The sequence below is a fragment of the Brassica oleracea genome, chromosome C7, assembly GCF_000695525.1.
Source record: "Brassica oleracea var. oleracea cultivar TO1000 chromosome C7, BOL, whole genome shotgun sequence".
Classification (NCBI taxonomy): Eukaryota; Viridiplantae; Streptophyta; class Magnoliopsida; order Brassicales; family Brassicaceae; genus Brassica; species Brassica oleracea.
Genome location: NC_027754.1, coordinates 34758507 through 34776941, shown reverse-complemented (window position 1 = coordinate 34776941; position 18435 = coordinate 34758507). Strand labels below are relative to the sequence as shown.

At 36.9% G+C, this 18435-nt stretch overlaps 5 protein-coding genes across 7 annotated transcripts in view; 2 read left to right on the top strand and 3 right to left on the bottom strand.

The window, feature by feature from the left end:
* The first annotated feature begins 367 nt into the window (after positions 1-367).
* On the top strand, positions 368-7822 carry LOC106306082 (isoleucine--tRNA ligase, chloroplastic/mitochondrial). The gene is made up of 22 exons (XM_013742551.1): positions 368-594; positions 1143-1341; positions 1412-1566; positions 1643-1744; positions 1861-1930; positions 2052-2164; positions 2312-2380; positions 2522-2629; positions 2927-3071; positions 3269-3500; positions 3590-3876; positions 3981-4117; positions 4379-4526; positions 4654-4785; positions 4878-5006; positions 5129-5256; positions 5350-5514; positions 5650-5775; positions 6249-6322; positions 6425-6674; positions 6952-7131; positions 7466-7822. Exons 1-22 carry the CDS (start codon positions 514-516, stop codon positions 7709-7711), a joined length of 3276 nt encoding a protein of 1091 aa, XP_013598005.1. The 5' UTR covers positions 368-513; the 3' UTR covers positions 7712-7822.
* A 132-nt stretch (positions 7823-7954) lies between these two features.
* On the bottom strand, positions 7955-11578 carry LOC106306083 (probable histone-arginine methyltransferase 1.4). Its single transcript, XM_013742552.1, has 15 exons — positions 11256-11578; positions 11067-11129; positions 10805-10907; positions 10447-10590; positions 10184-10287; positions 9997-10095; positions 9850-9919; positions 9634-9730; positions 9503-9557; positions 9313-9396; positions 9159-9236; positions 8890-8993; positions 8613-8785; positions 8389-8528; positions 7955-8190 (listed from the first exon to the last, which is right to left on the bottom strand). Exons 1-15 carry the CDS (start codon positions 11439-11441, stop codon positions 8119-8121), a joined length of 1572 nt encoding a protein of 523 aa, XP_013598006.1. The 5' UTR covers positions 11442-11578; the 3' UTR covers positions 7955-8118.
* A 502-nt stretch (positions 11579-12080) lies between these two features.
* On the bottom strand, positions 12081-13440 carry LOC106304014. 3 transcript variants are annotated; one of them, XM_013740385.1, is made up of 3 exons: positions 13295-13440; positions 12515-12886; positions 12081-12248 (listed from the first exon to the last, which is right to left on the bottom strand). In XM_013740385.1, the coding sequence occupies exons 2-3, from the start codon at positions 12729-12731 to the stop codon at positions 12223-12225; spliced, it is 243 nt and encodes an 80-aa protein (XP_013595839.1). In that variant the 5' UTR covers positions 12732-12886; positions 13295-13440; the 3' UTR covers positions 12081-12222. The 3 variants fall into 3 exon arrangements, with proteins under 3 accessions (XP_013595839.1, XP_013595840.1, XP_013595842.1); XM_013740386.1 differs by having other exon boundaries at positions 13341-13428; XM_013740388.1 differs by having other exon boundaries at positions 13287-13402.
* Positions 13441-13605: 165 nt separating this feature from the next.
* LOC106304548 (DNA replication complex GINS protein SLD5) lies at positions 13606-15107 on the bottom strand. Its single transcript, XM_013740949.1, has 6 exons — positions 14868-15107; positions 14619-14741; positions 14435-14517; positions 14238-14347; positions 14058-14130; positions 13606-13972 (listed from the first exon to the last, which is right to left on the bottom strand). Exons 1-6 carry the CDS (start codon positions 15030-15032, stop codon positions 13867-13869), a joined length of 660 nt encoding a protein of 219 aa, XP_013596403.1. The 5' UTR covers positions 15033-15107; the 3' UTR covers positions 13606-13866.
* A 2892-nt stretch (positions 15108-17999) lies between these two features.
* Positions 18000-18435, top strand: part of LOC106303524 (flowering-promoting factor 1-like protein 3) — a 5057-nt gene continuing 4621 nt past the window's right edge. The window contains exon 1 of the mRNA XM_013739786.1: positions 18000-18377. Coding sequence (XP_013595240.1) covers positions 18023-18349 — 327 coding nt within the window. The 5' untranslated portion in view covers positions 18000-18022 and the 3' untranslated portion in view covers positions 18350-18377. The remainder of the gene's footprint in view (positions 18378-18435) is intronic.

Genomic DNA, 18435 nt, shown 5'->3' with positions numbered 1-18435 from the left:
CAATCCTTTTTTCTGCCCTTAAGGTGGAGAACTGAACCAAGAATTTTACAGCCACGTAAATTCAATCATCACCATTGTTTGTTTATGTTTTACTTTGTTTTTTTCTTAAAGTAACTATTAAAGTGCTTTAAAAATTATAGTAACTTGCTTTAGTAAAATATAATACAGCTACATAGTAAAAAGTACAGACTAAATTCTACATTTACATTTCTACGTCTACGGTACAACCAATCATTCCCAATACTTATTTTTCTTGGACCAAACAGAACATTAATTTTAAAAAGGGAATTTATGGTGAAAACATAAGTTCAAGGGACCAAAGGATAAAAAACCCGAAAGTAAAACGAGTTTTGAGGTTTGGGTTTAGCGTCAACGGTTTATCCACACACAGGCCTTTCTGAGTGCGTCGACCTTTCTTTTCCTTCCTTGTCTTCTCAGCCTTGTTTTGCCGGTTAGCGTGGCACGAAAATGAGGTGAGAAAATCGAAGCGACATAGAGAGAGAAGTGAAGAAGATGTCATCTTTCTTCAAATCTTTTGCCGGAAATCCGAGGGAAGCAGCTGCCATGGCAATGGTGCAATCCTCATCTTACAGAGTATGTGAAATTTATAAGGATTAAACATTCTTTTCCGTTTATTGCATTCGTTTTGGGTACCGAGAAAGTGATTGACTTTCTTTCGAGCTCAATTTTTCAAAAATGCATTGGTCTCTCAATAAGTCCATCATATCAATGAAATGGTATTTTCAGTTTATGAGATTTGGTTAATTAGTTCCCCCTTAGTTAATGTAGCCATGTAGGTATATAATTCTCAGGTCTTTTTTTGAGTACTTAATGTTGTTTTACTATTGCACACTAGTTGTTCGATAAAATTTCAGAGGCGTCAGGGGTGATCTTTATCCATTGGAAGTAGTTTGACTTGAGTTCTGGTTTTCTGAGCATCTCATGACGGCCTCATATAATATTTGGAGCTCTCTATAACCAAATTCATACGATTTCCAGGCTCTCATCTTTTATAGAAAACGTGTCATTAAATAAATTTTATTGGAAAGAAGACAGACACTTCTCCTGTCATTCTTATAGAAATTATTATATCTTTTCTTTTGCATGGAAATAGTTTGAGATTGTGCTTTGTGCCGGTTCAGGTATTGTCAGGTAGAAACTGTTCAAATATAAGGAGAACCACACCGATGGGTTCCTTTCTCGCCAAGGGAAGGTCTCCCGTCAAGGCATTTTCTTTCCTATACGTCTCACGGTATTCAACTCAGCCCAACAACGAGTTTGGTCATTCATCAAAGCGTAGGTCTCGTGGGCCTGTTATGGCAGCAAAGAAAGCATCTGAAGGTTTGCATCTAACTGCTTTTTACTTGACTGTTATGCAATGTGGCACTCATTTGCTATTGTGTTTGGTTAGGGGAAAAGCAAGAAGAAGGAAAGTACAAGCACACGGTTGATTTGCCGAAGACAGGTTTTGGTATGAGAGCGAATTCATTGACGAGGGAACCTGAACTCCAGAAGCTGTGGGAGGAGAACCAGGTCTTCAAGAGAGTTTCTGATAATAACAATGGAGTGAGTTTCTCAAAATTCTCCCACATCAAATTTGCTTCAAGAAAATTGTGTCTGAGATAGTTAGTTTGATTTCCAGGGGACTTTCATTCTTCATGATGGTCCTCCTTATGCCAACGGTGACCTGCATATGGGTCATGCTCTTAACAAGATACTGAAGGATATCATTAATCGCTATAAGGTATTTCACCTTTCCTAACTCGGAAATGCGTTTAGTTCTTACCTGGGTTCTCTATTTTCCTTACGCATCCAAGAAATGAGTTTTTCTCTCATCAAATTGTCTGCTTCTTCATCCAGCTGCTCCAAAACTATAAAGTTCAGTACATTCCTGGGTGGGATTGCCATGGCCTTCCAATTGAGTTGAAAGGCAAGTATATAATAGGTTATGGACCGTTGAGAACATTACCATGCGAAAGTAACTTTTCTTTTGTTGATTTCCAGTTTATAACTTATCTGAGTAATTTGGCTGCAACTGTCAAACATTTCAGTTCTGCAGTCCCTGGATCAGGAAGTGAGAAAGGAACTTACACCACTGAAGCTAAGGGCAAAGGCGGCGAAATTTGCAAAAGCAACAGTCAAAACACAAATGGAATCATTTAAGGTAAGCTCTATTCCCATAAGTTCTTGTTTTGAATGCAGCGGTCATTACGATCTTTTGATCTCTTAGGACGTTGTAATTATGAACGATATTTGTTTTGGTCATTCAATTGACATTTAGCACATCTGACATAATACTTGATGCTTACAGCGGTTTGGAGTATGGGCAGACTGGAACAATCCTTATCTAACTCTTGATCCGGAATATGAAGCTGCCCAGGTAATGGTTTAACCTCTGACCTCCCACATTATGTACTGGATTCGATAGTCATGCAGGAAGATTATTGTAAGAGTTTAAGGTTTCAAAAGGCTGATATTGTAAGGATCTACATATTAATTTATCGCATATCACATATTGTAGATTGAAGTATTTGGCCAGATGGCCTTGCAAGGGTACATCTATAGAGGTAGGAAGCCAGTTCACTGGAGTCCTTCATCCCGTACTGCTCTTGCAGAAGCTGAACTAGAGGTACAATTCCCGTTTTCATCTCAAATAGTCTTAAGAAGAAAAAACATACCATGGATATCTTAGGGCTGAGCTAAAGTCAGCTAAAATTATACCAGTTTTTTTATACATTTTACCATTATGTGATCTGTAGTCTGTTAGACCCAGGAGTACTGCTTTATATATCCTCGATGAACCCTGATTTAATGAAAATATTATCCCCCTTCTTAATGCATGCCGCTTTCATGATTGAATGTTTAGATGATTCCACACGTTACCGTGGTTATCTTATATTTTACTTGTCTCTGCCTTTATATGTAGTATCCGGAGGGTCATGTTTCAAGAAGCATATATGCCATTTTTAAATTGGTTGGTGGAGCGAAAACAAGCCTTTTAGATGAGTTTATTCCTAATATATGCTTGGCAGTATGGACAACCACACCTTGGACTATTCCAGCCAATGCTGGTAAGTGTCATATTAGCATATGTTACTCTCATAGTCTCATCCGCCAAAATAGATCCTATTGACTTGATTTATTTCCAACCTCTCGTCCACGTACATGCAAGGATACATACTCTTCATTTTTTATCTGGTTTCTGTATCTGGATGCCATATAAGATCCTTTAGTACTCTCCGTCCTTACCTTCTTGTCTAACTTTCAGCTGTGGCGGTGAATGCAAAGCTTCAGTATTCTGTTGTCGAAGTGCATTCATCCTCAGAAGATGAATCTACGTCGGCAGGGAAGAAAAAGAAAATGCCTGGGAAGGTTCTGAAGAATCAACAAAAGCTTTGCGTGATTGTAGCAACCGACCTTGTTCCAGCATTAGAAGCGAAATGGGGTGTGAAGCTTATCATAAGAAAAACATTCCTTGGTGCAGATCTTGAAAATTGCAGGTTACATTAAAAATTAAACAAGGAACCTCAATTTTGCGTGTGATGCTATAAAATTCAACCCCTTGGTTAACGTGTATTTATGGTTCTAGGTACACACATCCAATTGACAACAGGGATTGTCCAGTTGTTATAGGGGGTGATTACATAACCACGGAATCAGGAACAGGGTTGGTCCACACTGCCCCTGGTCATGGTCAGGAGGATTATGCAACTGGCCTGAAGTATGGACTGCCTATTGTCTCTCCTGTAGATGATGGAGGGAATTTCACTGAAGAAGCTGGACAGTTTAGAGGGCTCTCTGTCCTTGGAGAAGGAAATAGTGCTGTTGTCAGTTACCTGGATGAAAATATGTCTCTGGTCATGGAAGAATCTTATGGTGAGTTGGCTGCAGATGCTTTCTGGCCAAACGTTTTAGCAAACAATTTTCATTCACTCTGTTTCAGATTAAAAGATGATTTGATTTATTTCCTTTTTATGCAGCTCATAAATACCCATATGATTGGCGAACTAAGAAACCAACGATCTTTAGAGCGACTGAGCAGTGGTTTGCATCGGTTGAAGGATTTCGCAAGGCCACAATGGATGCAATCAACAACGTAAAATGGATACCACATCAGGTACCTAGTTTTCTGCATATTGAGTTTATAGGTTTATTTCTTTTTGACCGAGTGCGTGGGTTTAGAGTATATGGATGTTAGCTATAGAGGGAGACTCGCAACATATTAACCACAAAATGTGATTCACTTTGCCGTTTTTCTCATTGTTGGGAGTTAACATGCTTGTCCTCCTCTTACTGAGCTGCATTATATGTTCTTTCTGAGATCTGCTTGTTATGTTGTTTGAAGTTTAATTTGGTACCTGATATGTTTCGGCTTCAGGCAGTTAACAGAATATCTGCCATGACCTCCAGCCGATCTGATTGGTGCATCTCGAGACAAAGGACGTGGGGTGTCCCTATTCCTGTCTTTTATCATGTTGAGACAAAAGAACCCCTAATGAATGAAGAGACAGTTGAACACGTTAAGTGTAAGGGTTAAAAAGATAGTATGGTCTCCTTTTTGATGTTTCTTAGAGACTATGTTTTCTATTATTCATGCTGGATATAGTTGCTATGGCTGTCCTGTCACCCTGATTTATATACCTTGTCGGACAGCTATAATATCCCAAAAGGGCAGCGATGCGTGGTGGTATATGTCGGTGGAAGACCTACTTCCTGAGAAATATCGTGATAAAGCAGCTGATTATGAAAAAGGGACTGATACAATGGATGTCTGGTTTGACTCAGGTACTATAATAAAAGAATGTTAAATAAAATTAAATAGTACAAAGCACCAAAAAAAATTCTTTTTCACCACTTGTTTCTCATCTGTATGTCAGGTTCTTCTTGGGCTGGTGTATTGGGGAAACGCGAGGGTCTTACTTACCCAGCAGATGTGTATCTAGAAGGTACTGATCAGCATCGTGGATGGTTCCAGAGTTCTTTGTTAACAAGCATTGCAACAAAAGGTGATAAATGCACGCAATGATAACTTCCAATATAAATTCAGATGATTATACAGATTTTAGCTTTCCTGGTGTAGAGCTGATTTTTCATGTTTTCTCTTCACATTTTGTATTATTGTATATAGGCAAGGCTCCCTATTCTGCTGTCATAACTCATGGTTTTGTACTGGATGAGAAGGGTATGAAAATGAGCAAGTCTTTGGGTAATGTGGTTGACCCACGTTTGGTCATTGAAGGAGGGAAAAATTCAAAGGTTCGTCAGTGGAATAACAACCATGCTCACTGTGTAAAAACATCTTTATGATCCATTCAATCTGTTTCTTGACAAAGGTTTGTCTTATGCCAGGACGCACCTGCTTATGGAGCTGATGTTATGCGTCTCTGGGTTTCTAGTGTAGATTACACAGGAGATGTTCTGATTGGCCCACAAATTCTTCGGCAGATGTCTGATATATATAGGAAGTTGAGAGGAACGTTGAGATATCTCTTGGGCAATCTTCATGATTGGAGAGTATGTCTCTGACCCGAAACTTTATGTAGAATTGCATTTTTTTTCCTCTTGCCCCACTTTTCAAGATTTATTGCGTCTATCTTATGTTTTGCATCGGCGACAGTCTTTTAATATATAAGTTGTGGCTGTTTGCAGGTTGATAATACTGTGCCATACCAGGATTTACCCATCATTGATCAGCATGCTCTCTTCCAGCTTGAGAATGTTGTAAAGAACATACAAGAGTGTTACGAGAACTACCAGTTTTTCAAAATATTCCAGGTACTAAACCTCACCATCTTATTTTGGTACAGTTGAACTGATCAGTATCCTCAGAGTGGTAGTCTCTTTAAATGTGTTACGTTTTATGACTGGGCCAATTTCTGTTATCTGCTTAAAATGTGATATCGTAGAGGCAACAGCAACTACAAAACTGGAAATCCCATTAAATGATCTTTTCACTCACATATGTTTTTCTTTGCCTGTGACGGAAAACATAGATAAATTACACGTATGAGACTTAGTTTATTGATTAGAAGCTTGAATATATCTAAGAAACCATAATTCAGATCTGAGCTATGGATCTCTGTATCATTTGAGGTGACATTGAATCTCCTTTTTATTTGAACTACTAGTTTTGTGTGTTGTGTTTTGCTACTGAGTGTTTCATTTTGATATGGTTGCGCCACCTGGGGGGGGGCTGAAATTAATGTTTTAGATGATCGGTGTTATTAATTGACCTTTCTTTATTTCAGATCATACAACGATTCACAATTGTTGATCTGTCAAATTTCTACTTCGACATTGCTAAAGATAGACTGTATACTGGGTAAGTTTTCATCTTCTTAGGTTTGATATTTGCTACAACTTGTGTGCCGCTTACCAATGTTTGATAGCAATACGTGTGTTGTGCTATTCGACTTAATCTCAGGGGAACTTCGAGTTTTACCAGAAGAAGCTGTCAAACAGTTCTTTCAACACATCTTTTATCTATATTGAGAGTGATTGCGCCGATAGTACCTCACTTAGCAGAAGATGTCTGGCAGAATCTCCCATTCGAGTACAGAAATGAAGATGGCTCTGCAGCAAAATTTGTCTTTGAACTTAAATGGCCTCTGTTGAACGAGCAGTGGCTTTCTTTTCCTGCTGAAGACGTTCTCTTCTGGGAAAGGCTTCTCGAGGTAATCTCCCAAAATCATAGCGGATAAGCTCTCAGCAATTTCCTCCGTCTACACGTCTTATAGTTGAATAATTAGAGTTCCTTAGCTTCTTAGTGGATACGAGATTGATGAAATGTTACACCATATCACAACGTTCTACCCAGTTAGGATATAGCATTATCTCTCTGTAATAACTTTTTAGTTTTAATCTTTGTCTACTTCTTACTCCAGACAACATTGTCTTGATGCCTGCTCTGTAATGAGGTTCTTAAATACGCTTATGGTGCCTGTGTGACAGTTGAGGACAGAGGTGAACAAAGTGTTGGAGCTTGCACGTAATGAGAAATTAATCGGTTCCAGTTTAGAAGCAAAGGTGTATCTGCATACCGCCAATGCAAGCATGGCTTCAAAACTATTAGAGATGTGTGAAGCTCAGAATGAAGCTGACACACTGCAACGCATATTCATAACATCACAGGTAAGCACTAAATCAAGAGGGAATTGGAAACTTGTGCTCAATTGAAATCAAAGTAGCAATAGGGACATCATGTGGAAAATTAGATATATGAGATTGAGAAGATATTCCAGAGAACCTCCAAAGTCCTAAACACCTAAAAGATGGATATGAATATTGAGGAGTTTTAATCGAGTCTCTGTACTTTGGTGCAACAGAAAAACCATGGATTAAGCGTAGTCTTTTGATGTCATGTCTCTAGGGTCCACATAGTTTTTAGAATAAAGTTGAGATTTAATGATGGTGAGTACATTTCTGTGAAAGTTCAGCCATGAAACTGTTGTGGATATATATACAGGTTGAGGTACTGTCGTCAATGGAGACGGAGATGGTAAGCAGAACGCAGCACACAGGAGAGTATGTGGAAGGAGAGAACAAAGTGTGGATTGGTGTGTCACGAGCCGAGGGATCCAAGTGTGAAAGGTGCTGGAACTACTCAGGCCAGGTCGGATCGTTTTCTGAACATCCTACTCTCTGTGGACGCTGCTTCAGTGTCATTGTTGCTAATCCGCCTACGCCTGTGGTTGCAGCCGTAATCAACTGAGCTTCAAATTTGCTTTATACTGTAACAATTTATTTGCGCAATGTACATGCTCCAGTTCATTTTTCTTTCGGTGAATTCAATGGTAATAGAAGTTACTAAAATTGAATACTTTTGACAGTCTCTTGCCATTACTTTTCAGTTTTCACATTAGTCATGATTGGCCCCGGTTATATCCGATTGTAAAGATCAATTTTACAAAACGCACCAAAACTCAATTAACCCGGTGTCTCCCAAGAGAGGATCAAAAACCATGTAGTGATACATAGTTTAGATGGACTCGGACCCAACATAAATACGTAAGATTCGACGTCTTAAAAGGTGAATGGGTCGGAGCTAAAACCACGGAAACCAAACACTAAAGTACAGAAACATGGCGTGGATGAAAGCAATGGCAAGGATCTTGCATTCTAGAACTGAGCGTTTGTGTTTTGTTGTAGTAACTCTACTTCTTCCAAGTCATCACTCTGTATCTGTAAGTCCTGCACCGACAAAATGAACACACGTGTTATAATGCTGAGTTATACTTCTGTATAGATGTAAAATTCCAAGAGTCTGATGGATTCAGAAGTGGTGATATAGCTATTATGTCCGACGGTATTTCACACTTTGGAGATGATAAAGCGCCCAATGGTTACACTTATCCTAATTCTCTAATCAAGACAATAACAAACGCTTACTTGCGGTTGTGCTGGTGGTTCTTGTGCAACAGGGTATACCTGCGGCTGAGACATTCTGTAATAAGGTTCCTTCAAGTCCAGTTTGCACGATGATGTTTGGAGGATTCCACCTTGATTGGCACCGGGGCCCCACATTTTAGCTGTTTAAGAAGTCAATTTAAAACAAAGTAAGAAAGAAGCTGATATGATTCAAAAGGAAAGATGCAAGAGAGAGCAAAAATGACCTGAGAGATTTAGATTTATAGTGTAACTCTGAGCACTGTGGGCAACCAAATGAAGTCTACCAGTGATCTCTTGCCCTGCCATGACATGAATAGGCTGCAAGAGAACGCATCTTATTTGGTACCAATGGGTAGTTGGTGCACCAGGAGCAGTCGTGAACCATCTTTGCACCGTGCTGTTGGATATAGAGAGAGCAGATCAGGTTAGCATTGTATGACAGCTGAGGTATATTAACTAAAACTGCAAGACAGAACGTATAAATTTGTTATGGCTTGATACCTCCCATCAAAGAGAACGTCGAACCAGCACGCAAGTCCATGAACTCTGGTACACACAGACGCTGTGAACTTCAACGGAACATCAATCTCGTAAAATTGTTCTTCCTGCGAAAATAAAATTAGCAGGTAAATGAGTTTGGACCATGTCATTCACCAAACAGGGAAAAGACTACCAATTGAGGTTCCATATATGTGAAAGTATCACAAAAAAAAATTCTCGATGTTAAGGAAACATTACTGAACCAAGTGTTATGTAGAGAGGAACTATACCTTCATCTTAGTGAAGTCTATCACATGAAACATCGAGGGAGCCACCAATAATCTTGGATCAAATGCATCAACCACAGGCTACAAAATCAGTAGACATGACTCATTGTAAAATGAAAAAACAACATAATCAGTGATCCACGGGTTGTGAGTATACCTGGGAAAAATAACCCTGGTGAGCTGATCCATAAAGAGGTGTCAAATCAACTCCATAATAGTTCTGATGCTGCCAAAACAAAGCCTGCATAGAGGTGGATAACCTAATTACTGTAAGCTTAATATCACATGCTAACTCAGCCATGAGCATTTTCAGACATAATCTTCCTTATAAGATGCGTAGTATGTACCTTATTTGCCATTTCAATAAATAAGAATTCATCGGCGAAAGGTGCCATGTGGATCCTGCAATGAGAAAGTAACATGAGAAAGAATGATTTTTATGAATTAGAAAAGTAATGCTACCGAAGATCAGCTTTACCTTCCGACTGTTGGAAACATTTTTCCGTTTGGAGACAGAAAACGGTCCCTAGCAATAACATATGTTTCCAACATCCTCTCATTGACCAATAAGGTGCCTACAAGCACATATCATTTATGATAAGACTTCAAATCAGACAGGTTCGAAGTTTGCCTTCTGAAAGATTTTAGTTTTCATGAACGGTATGTGAAAAGAATCCATCTCTGAAGCACATACCCATTGGTTCAGAGATCAAAACATCAGCCTTCTCAGGCAACTCAACATCCTCAATTTTTCCCTTGATGACCTACACTTGCGCCAGCCAACGTAAAGAAGATCAGAAACATGAAAAATGTACTAGCAAAACTGGACTACAGGTCTTACCGTGATCCGTTCAGCAAGCAATGGGTTTCCAGCGATCAGCTTACGGGCATAATCAGCCATCTCTGACGCTTCCACAGCATACACGTGCTTGGCACCAGCCTAAACAATGGACACTTATTAGAAAAACGGAATCACAATGCAGATTCTAGAAAGTTTTGGGGCCGAAGTTTCTTAAATATTTGCATACCAGTGCAGCAAACATTGACAAAATGCCACTTCCAGCACCCACATCGACCACAACACGGCCTGAAAAGTCTGAACGATTCTCCATGACTGCAGCATGATAAGTACCTAAAGACAGTAACATGGCGTAAAAAGAGCTATCATAAGTCAAATATCTTTGTGAAGAAACTACATAAATTCCAACTTTGATAGATTCTCATCCTCCCCAGCCCAAACATACATTAAAAAAATTTGAGGTAACCTATGCATAAAGGCCAGACGTCTTACCAGTCCTCACATAATCCTGTAGCATGTTTTGCTGATGTAGAAGTTGCCCATAGTAATGGAAATACATTTTGGCTGAGGCAGCCTCTATCTTATTGTCAAACTTGCTTGAACTATATGAAACTGTTCCGTTCGGCAAGCATGATCCTAGAAACAGAAAGAATGAGAAGCTGTCAAGGAATGATTACGAGCAACAGTCGTGAATACACTGTGAATCATAAAGATAAAGGAAGATAGCAAATATACATATAAATAAACGTTGAAAGATACACATCACTTATATAAAGGTCAAATGCATCTACGACCTTTTTTTTTTTCTGAAAGAAAAACATGAAAACACATAAAAGTTTCAAAGAGGCACCTTTTGTAACAGCATCCTTTGTCCATTCCTCGAACGAATCACAAAAATCCTTGCTTTCCTTCTCATCTCTAAACTTTATTACAACCCCTCGAGAAAATGAATTCTGGTTAAATAAATCAGAAAAAAATGTATATCAGACATAAAGGTAACACTTTTAGTAACCAAAGTGAAACAAATCATCTCCCAAAACAAATCTCGCAAACACTGAGAAGAATGAGAAGAAAGGGAAACTTAATGAACAAAAGTAGAGGTAATGACGTACCTCTTTAGTGGAATTCGAACTATCACACACACAGACCAACTGAAGCGCCCCCAACTTGAACAACTGACAAACACAACAGCTACGATCAATGTAACCCTTTGCTACATTACTTAATTAAACATAGAAAAGTTCCAAACTTGATATGAGAAAGAAAAAAAAAAAGATAACTGAAAGCAAATCGAAAGTCACCTGAGCGGAGCTAAGATCAAAACTGAAACTATCAGCCGATTCAGATTCCTGAAACCGAAGTTCCGTGACTTCATCAACGCAGGAGAACGTAGCTACAACAGGAGATGACGAGGAGGAGGTGAGATCAGTGAGGGATGCTAAAGTGAACTCCTTCTGCTTAAGCTTATTCATACAAGGAGCCTCCATGATTTTGAGAGACTAAAGAACGTAAAAGTACACTACGTGTATGTATAGATAAATCAAAGAGAGGAGCTTTCACGAGCTCCGAGTAAATACGAGAGGGAGACAGTAAGGAGCGAGCTTGAGCCGACACGACAAGACCAAGCGAAACAGCACTCTGTGGGGGTATTTCTGTAATTTAGTCGGATAGTGGAGTCTGTTTTTGTATTTAAACTTCTTTCTTTTTTTTTGGTTTTCTGATATTATTACGTGGTAGACGTGCATTGGTCCATATTTGGGCTGTCTAATGAGATCCATTTGAATGTTGGGCCTAAAGTTTGAATACTTCTTTCATGTTTTTTTTTGTCAGCTCTTCTTACATGTTTATCTTAGGAGATTAGAAATTGAATTTGATCTTTAGATTATTATTATAAATGAGTTAGATGTACATACTTCTGAATGATGGATTGATGATGATAAGAAAAGAATATTGTTATCATGATGTGACATGTCATCAATAGAGGTTGATCATAGTGGGAAGCAATGGAGGAGGAATCACCAACAAGTTACAAATGTGCTTTTGAGATTTGATTACAAGTGTCTGTGGTGGCAGATAACTAAGGCATTCGCTAATAAGTCCTGTAACCACTAATCAGACAACTTTAATAGTAGGAATAGTTGATTGTATAAAGCTAAATATATGAATTCAGAAAGTCAATAGAAACAATATGTTACATTTTGAGAGAAACTGTATTTTATACAGAGCTATAAGTATTTTTTCACTTGCTCCTCCAGTGGGAGCTTAGCATCAATTATCTTCCTCATCAATGCAAGCTGAAATAGTTTGAACAAAGAACCAGTCTGTGATTTGAAAGAAGAAAGAAACATTTTCCTCTTAAAAGAGAAAATCCACAGATGAGTTTCTATTCTAAACTGATACCATTTCCCTAAGTTACTGTTACCAAAATCTCTTGGATGATTTCCATTTTAAGTTATATGTTTATAGGAGCTGATCAAGTTTTACAACCTAGTTTCATCCGGAGACATATACAAAAGAGGAAATGGCTTATAAAGAGGAAAAAAGAATTGAAAAGGTTTACCTCCGCAGCAGAAACAACAGAAGCAGCAAGAGAGAACCATGGCAAGATCTCCGCAGACAACATAAAACCAGTTACCAGATGGAATCTCAGGGCCAGATTCTAGGAGTTTCTGTTGATTGCTTTGACTATGCTGCCCGCTGCTGTTAGTCCTTTGATATTTCTTCTTGCTAGTGCTCTTGAAAGAGTTTCTAAGTTTCAATGATGGCCACAGATGCATTTTTTTAAAATGTTGACGAGGCTAAAGCAGTTTTTTTGGGTTTTAAAAGGAGGGAAAAGGCACACAATCTTGAGCTTTTATGCAACTAGAACCATTTGCTGTTGGTCCAAAACACACACCTCACTCTCTTGTCCAAAGCCGACAAGGAAATCAACCTAACAAAATAAGAAAGAAAGACACAGAGTTGATATTTCAAGACCAAAGAGAAACTAAGAAAAGCAGACTGATTCAAGCAAGAAACAAACTCTCATGTAAACTCAATAGATATATTTCACCAATTTTTGCTAACCTAAAAAGTCACAAACACCAAGCTCAAAAGACAATGACTTTTGCACACACAATAAAAAAAAAGAAATCTATATGAATTCACCAGAGAAGATATTCATCTAAAATCTCATGGGTGTCACTGTTTATCCCTGAACTGATACATCCCAAACCAACTGAATTCACAGATCCTAGGCTTAAGACCCAAACTTCATCCACGCAATTTCAAGAAGCGCAATAACACACAAGAAATCAAGATGCTAATAGTTCCACAGAGATCAAAAATGTTACAAACTCACAGTCCACCACAGAGGTTGAAAGGCGAAGACTTTGCTGGGATCTCACCTCTATGCTCTCTATTCAAGACTCTGCAAGTAAGCAACTAAACCTTTGTTCTTTTATTGGTCGGCACACGCAACTTTTTAGATATTTTGATATTATTGTTAGCCAAAAAAAAAAAGATTTTCTTAGATTGTTTTATAATAACATTTTTAAATATATTTTCTTCGGATTTTATTGTTTTAAAAATTTTCGAAAGGTTACAGATTACAATCAAAGCTTTGTGGTGCATAGCACGCCAACAAAAGACTTTGTTTTTTGAACCTTCCGGTGTTAAAACTCATTTCTACACTTCAGTGAATTAGTTTAGTTATGATTATCACCACCTAGCTATGCTAGGGACAACAACACAAGCAGCAAGGAATCCTAAGTCTCTGACATTTGGGATTTGGGGAAACTCAAAACAACATGGAAGAAATTCACTATACAACTCAAGATCATAGAGCAAGAACAATGGTAACACCAGCTAATAATGCTTATACTATGGAAAGAGTTCTGAGCGGAAATGAATTGTAACTTGTAGCTTTTGAGCTCAGATCAAGTCCATCTTCCCAGATTCGATTGCTCCTTTTACAATCTTGTAACGTATGAAGTAGAGATCCCCACGGTCCATCTCCTCAGTCTGGGTGCTCTCTCCTCTGCCAAAAAAAAAAAAAAGAGCAAACCAGCTTAAGATTACAAGAAAGGTTGTGTATGGAGAAAATGATGTTAAGGAGTTCTCACTCTTCGTATAGATTGAGAGTGAAATGGCTCTTGCTTCTACAAACAACAAAAGTGTCCAAATGCGGCTCCGGCACTGAAACAAAAAACAATCACACTCATCACTAACACAAACAACTCTAGCTAAACCAACTGAGATTCTAAAATTTGAGAGATGGAACATGATGGTTTAGGATAAAGTACCCATATCATCCACTTCACTTATAAGGGATTGCTTGAGAACGGACTGATAGTTCTCAGGCAACTTACGCAGTACGCTCTCTTCGAAATGCTTTGCCAAATCATCAGCACACCTGCAACCATTCATTCATATGTCTCATAACACCAGCCAAATTAACATAAAATCAGATAATTATTTAACAAAAAACAAACAAACAAACCTTCTAGCAAACACTTTCTCTTGCTCAGAAAGGCGACTTTCAGCTTCTTCTGACTTGAGGCTGTGGAACATAAACTTCTCTATCTGCAGCCCAACACTCACCATTAGAGAAGACACAAAACCAAAGTTTATATAGACTCATGAAATATATATACACTGAGAAGGAAATCAATCAGAAGACACACCTTCAGAAGCCTAACCCTAAGATATGATCTCAGTAGAAACTGGGTTCTGTCCAAATCCATCTGATAAAGCGACACAACCAAAGGGTCGATACCATTTTCCACATAAGCTTCAATATTCTCTTCCTGTAGTCACAAAATTGCAATAAAAGACCTTTACAAAAGCTGCTACGCAGATGATTAACATCGTCATGTGAACTAAGGTTTTAAGGAAGACCCAACAGAAAAGATTAGGGCTTTTAGAGAATTTACCACTAATTCAATCTGCCCTTTGGCTCTTTCGACGAGATCCCCTTCGTACGGTAGAATCTCCGGCGCCGCCTTCTCGTTACGCCACGCTCTCTTCAAGAGCTCGACGTCTGAGGTAGAGGACAATGATTCGAAATCAGCCGATCCCATATCCGAACTCGACGCCATTAGATCGGTTTCCTCTCTTTCTCTCTGCTGATAATCCCTCTGAAAAGTTTCAGTTTCAGTTTCAGATGGCGTCAAGCTGAATAGAGCGGTAAATAGAAAACATACGACCGTGGATTCGGCGCCAAACTTAAGGGCTCGTGTTGGGCTTTACGGTGATAATGGGCTTAGCCCATACAGTATTTGAGTGTCCTATAATGTCACCACAAGAATCAAACAATTTAAAAAACTATATTCGCTGCGGCTGTAGATGTTCCAAACAGCCAAAATTTAGTATAAAGTCATTTATATCAACCAATCGAACTTTTATTTCTTTAAAAATCTCACAGCAAAAAAATCTCTACAAAATTATTTTATGGCCGTAAAAAATTTTATTTTCAGAGCTAAAAGATAGTGTTTTACAAAACTATAGCAAAATAATCTACATCAAATAAATTTATAGCTTAAATTCTACAACTAAAAGCATAAAGCTACAACTCATTCCAATTACTCCCTCTATCATTTGTTAATTGGAAATTTTACAAACCAAATGATGTTTATGAAAATTTGCATGCAAACAATGTAGAGTTGTACAAGTCCACTAGTTGATCCATTTGTCATGACTCGCACGAGGTTTTCAGTCAATGACCACCACAAACTTATAAGAGTCCACATTAAGGTCCTTAACTTGTGATTTGTGAGCCTAGATTTTTTTTAAAATATTTGTCTTAAATGTCTCGTTTTAAAAATTATATACAAATGGTAGTACCGTTGAGCCTATTTGATTTTTAAAACTTGAGATTTTTCTTACTAATTGAAGTTGCAGAAAAATCATGTGTAGACTTTTCAAACTTAGAAATATATTTGTGTATTATCAACGTGACGTATGTGAATGAACATACCATGCCGTCTTCAAAAGGTGAAGAAGACCAGCCCAAAAAACGTTGCAGAGGGATTTATTTAATTCGTGAAGCATGCATGCGTTCCTTAGAAGTTAGAACCGTCAAAACTGATCTACCTCATGACTCGTTGAGTCCACTGTCCACAATGAGGTCTGAGAACACAACTGAATTTTTTTTGTCTTAATTGATAGGTAAGAGCAAGAAAAGCAAGAGTAATAATCATTTCCCATATGAACAGACACTACTTTTGATAGATGATTTTTGAATTAAATTTGTGACGATTAATTTCAAAATCTCTTCATGATAGTTTGCTATGCTGACCATGAATAACTTATTGACTATGTATTGAAATTGTTTCTATATTTTGTTTTATTTTTCTTCCGCAAAAATCTTTCCATTTAATAGAATACTGTTCATGAACATTAAGCTTTTTGTTATATTACAAAATTATATATGAAGTTGGGTTGATTTAACACATGTTCTAACGTATGGACCAATTTGAAGATGTATCCTTTGCCCATCCCTGTGAGATAAATATATTGAATTTCAAAATTTGTTATGTATACTTTTCTCTCCATTGTGACTTTTTTTCTTTTTGATATTCCAGCTTCTTCAATTTTATATGTCAATACTAGGTGTCTTGCCCGCATGTGCGGGCATAATCTTTTTATAGATATTTATTATTTTATATAGATATTTATTATTTTATATTTTGTTAATTCAAAACCAACATGTTAAGTTATTATTTATATTCTTAACAAGTTTATACCAAACATAAAATAATTTATATATGACAGCAAATTTCATTAAAATATATATATTAATTATTGTGTTGAAATTTTCTAAACACTCATATATTATAAATGTTTTAGACTATATTTTTATACAAATGTTTTTTCTTCATTAATATTTAATTATATACTGTTTTATATCTTAATTTTTATAATAAAAATATTATTTAAAGATAACAACACAGCATATAAGTATTATCTTATTTTTTAGAAATATAAAAGATTATTTCAAGATAACAACAAAATATATGAGAATTATCTTTTTAGAAATTTAATATTATTAATATAAAATTCGTTTTTAATTAAAATATTATATATAAAATGTTTTAGACTATATTTTTATACAAATGTTTTTTCTTCATTAATATTTAATTATATACTGTTTTATATCTTAATTTTTATAATAAAAATATTATTTAAAGATAACAACACAGCATATAAGTATTATCTTATTTTTTAGAAATATAAAAGATTATTTCAAGATAACAACAAAATATATGAGAATTATCTTTTTAGAAATTTAATATTATTAATATAAAATTCGTTTTTAATTAAATTATTATATATAAAATTTTATTAAGGATAACAACGACATTAACCAGTCTAACTTTTAACGTGAGAGCTCGATTCCGAAAATTTACTTGGCAAATAATAGTATAGATACCCCCAAGCACTTCGAAATGACTTGTCAGTCCAAGAAAGTGAAGGAATGCCCATGCTGATAATCTGATTCAGGAATGGCTTCACATAATTATTCACAAGCTAGGGGTCAAATGTGATAGATAGTATGTATTTGGTAAAGTTTGAGTTGTGTAAAGCATTAGCATACGGTTAATAACTGCAATTCAAATGGCGGTTCGATCTTTTAACCATGGGACACAAACATATTTGGTAATTTATGAAGTATGATTAATCAGATTAGTGTTATATATGTTTGATTTTTATAATACCTATTGTTACATTGACTAAGTTGCGTATACACCTAATAACCAAATCATACTCAAAAAAAAAATCATACTCTCTAAAAACAATTCGGGAGTAATACAATTCTGACCAAGTTACCAAAGTACATATATTTCAAAATGGCACATCATCTCATTTTTAACAAAAAAAAAACATTGCTTCTATTTTATTTTATTTTTGGAAAAAAAGCTGTGGTAACAATATTTTCTGTCAGACTTCTCAAGAATATAATTAGAATACATTAACTGGCAGAAAAAAAATTAATTACTGAGCTTGCTCTTATATATAACCACGTCTCCTCTACCAGGATACCTCGAGAACAACTTCAATATATACTTCAAAAGATAAAGACGTGGAGATGTCGGGAGTGTGGGTGTTCAAGAATGGCGTCATTCGGCTAGTGGAGAATCCCGGAGCTGATGAGACGAACATTGTGAAGGCAAAGCGAAAGGTTCTGGTTTACACTCCAAGCAACGAGGTCATAACCTCTTACTCACATCTCCAGCGACATCTTTACGCACTTGGTTGGGAACGTTACTACGAGAATGCTCATCTCCTTCAGTTCCACAAAGCATCCACCGTTCATCTCATCTCGCTCCCCACTGATTTCTCCAAGTTTAAGTCGATGCACATGTACGACATCGTCGTCAAGAACCGCAACATGTTCCAAGTCAGGGACATGTAGTCATATTTTGGCGGTTTTCTATTTTCAGGCTCTTATCTTTTTTTTTTTTTTTTTTTTTTTTTTTTTTTTTTTTTAAAAATTTTAAA

Coding starts and splice junctions, on each gene's coding strand:
- LOC106304548 (XM_013740949.1), bottom strand. CDS start 15,032: ATGGCGTCGAGTTCGGATATGGGATCGGCTGATTTCGAATCATTGTCC. Junction 14,742..14,867: donor AAGGGCAGATTGAATTAGTG/GTAAATTCTCTA, acceptor TTGTGACTACAG/GAAGAGAATATTGAAGCTTA. Junction 14,348..14,434: donor GAGAAAGTGTTTGCTAGAAG/GTTTGTTTGTTT, acceptor GAATGGTTGCAG/GTGTGCTGATGATTTGGCAA.
- LOC106306082 (XM_013742551.1), top strand. CDS start 514: ATGTCATCTTTCTTCAAATCTTTTGCCGGAAATCCGAGGGAAGCAGCT. Junction 3,877..3,980: donor GGTCATGGAAGAATCTTATG/GTGAGTTGGCTG, acceptor CTTTTTATGCAG/CTCATAAATACCCATATGAT. Junction 6,675..6,951: donor TCTGGGAAAGGCTTCTCGAG/GTAATCTCCCAA, acceptor CCTGTGTGACAG/TTGAGGACAGAGGTGAACAA.
- LOC106306083 (XM_013742552.1), bottom strand. CDS start 11,441: ATGGAGGCTCCTTGTATGAATAAGCTTAAGCAGAAGGAGTTCACTTTA. Junction 9,920..9,996: donor TGCTTGCTGAACGGATCACG/GTAAGACCTGTA, acceptor GCGCAAGTGTAG/GTCATCAAGGGAAAAATTGA. Junction 9,237..9,312: donor ACCAGGGTTATTTTTCCCAG/GTATACTCACAA, acceptor CTGATTTTGTAG/CCTGTGGTTGATGCATTTGA.
- LOC106304014 (XM_013740385.1), bottom strand. CDS start 12,731: ATGCATCTGTGGCCATCATTGAAACTTAGAAACTCTTTCAAGAGCACT. Junction 12,249..12,514: donor CTGTTGTTTCTGCTGCGGAG/GTAAACCTTTTC, acceptor AAACTATTTCAG/CTTGCATTGATGAGGAAGAT.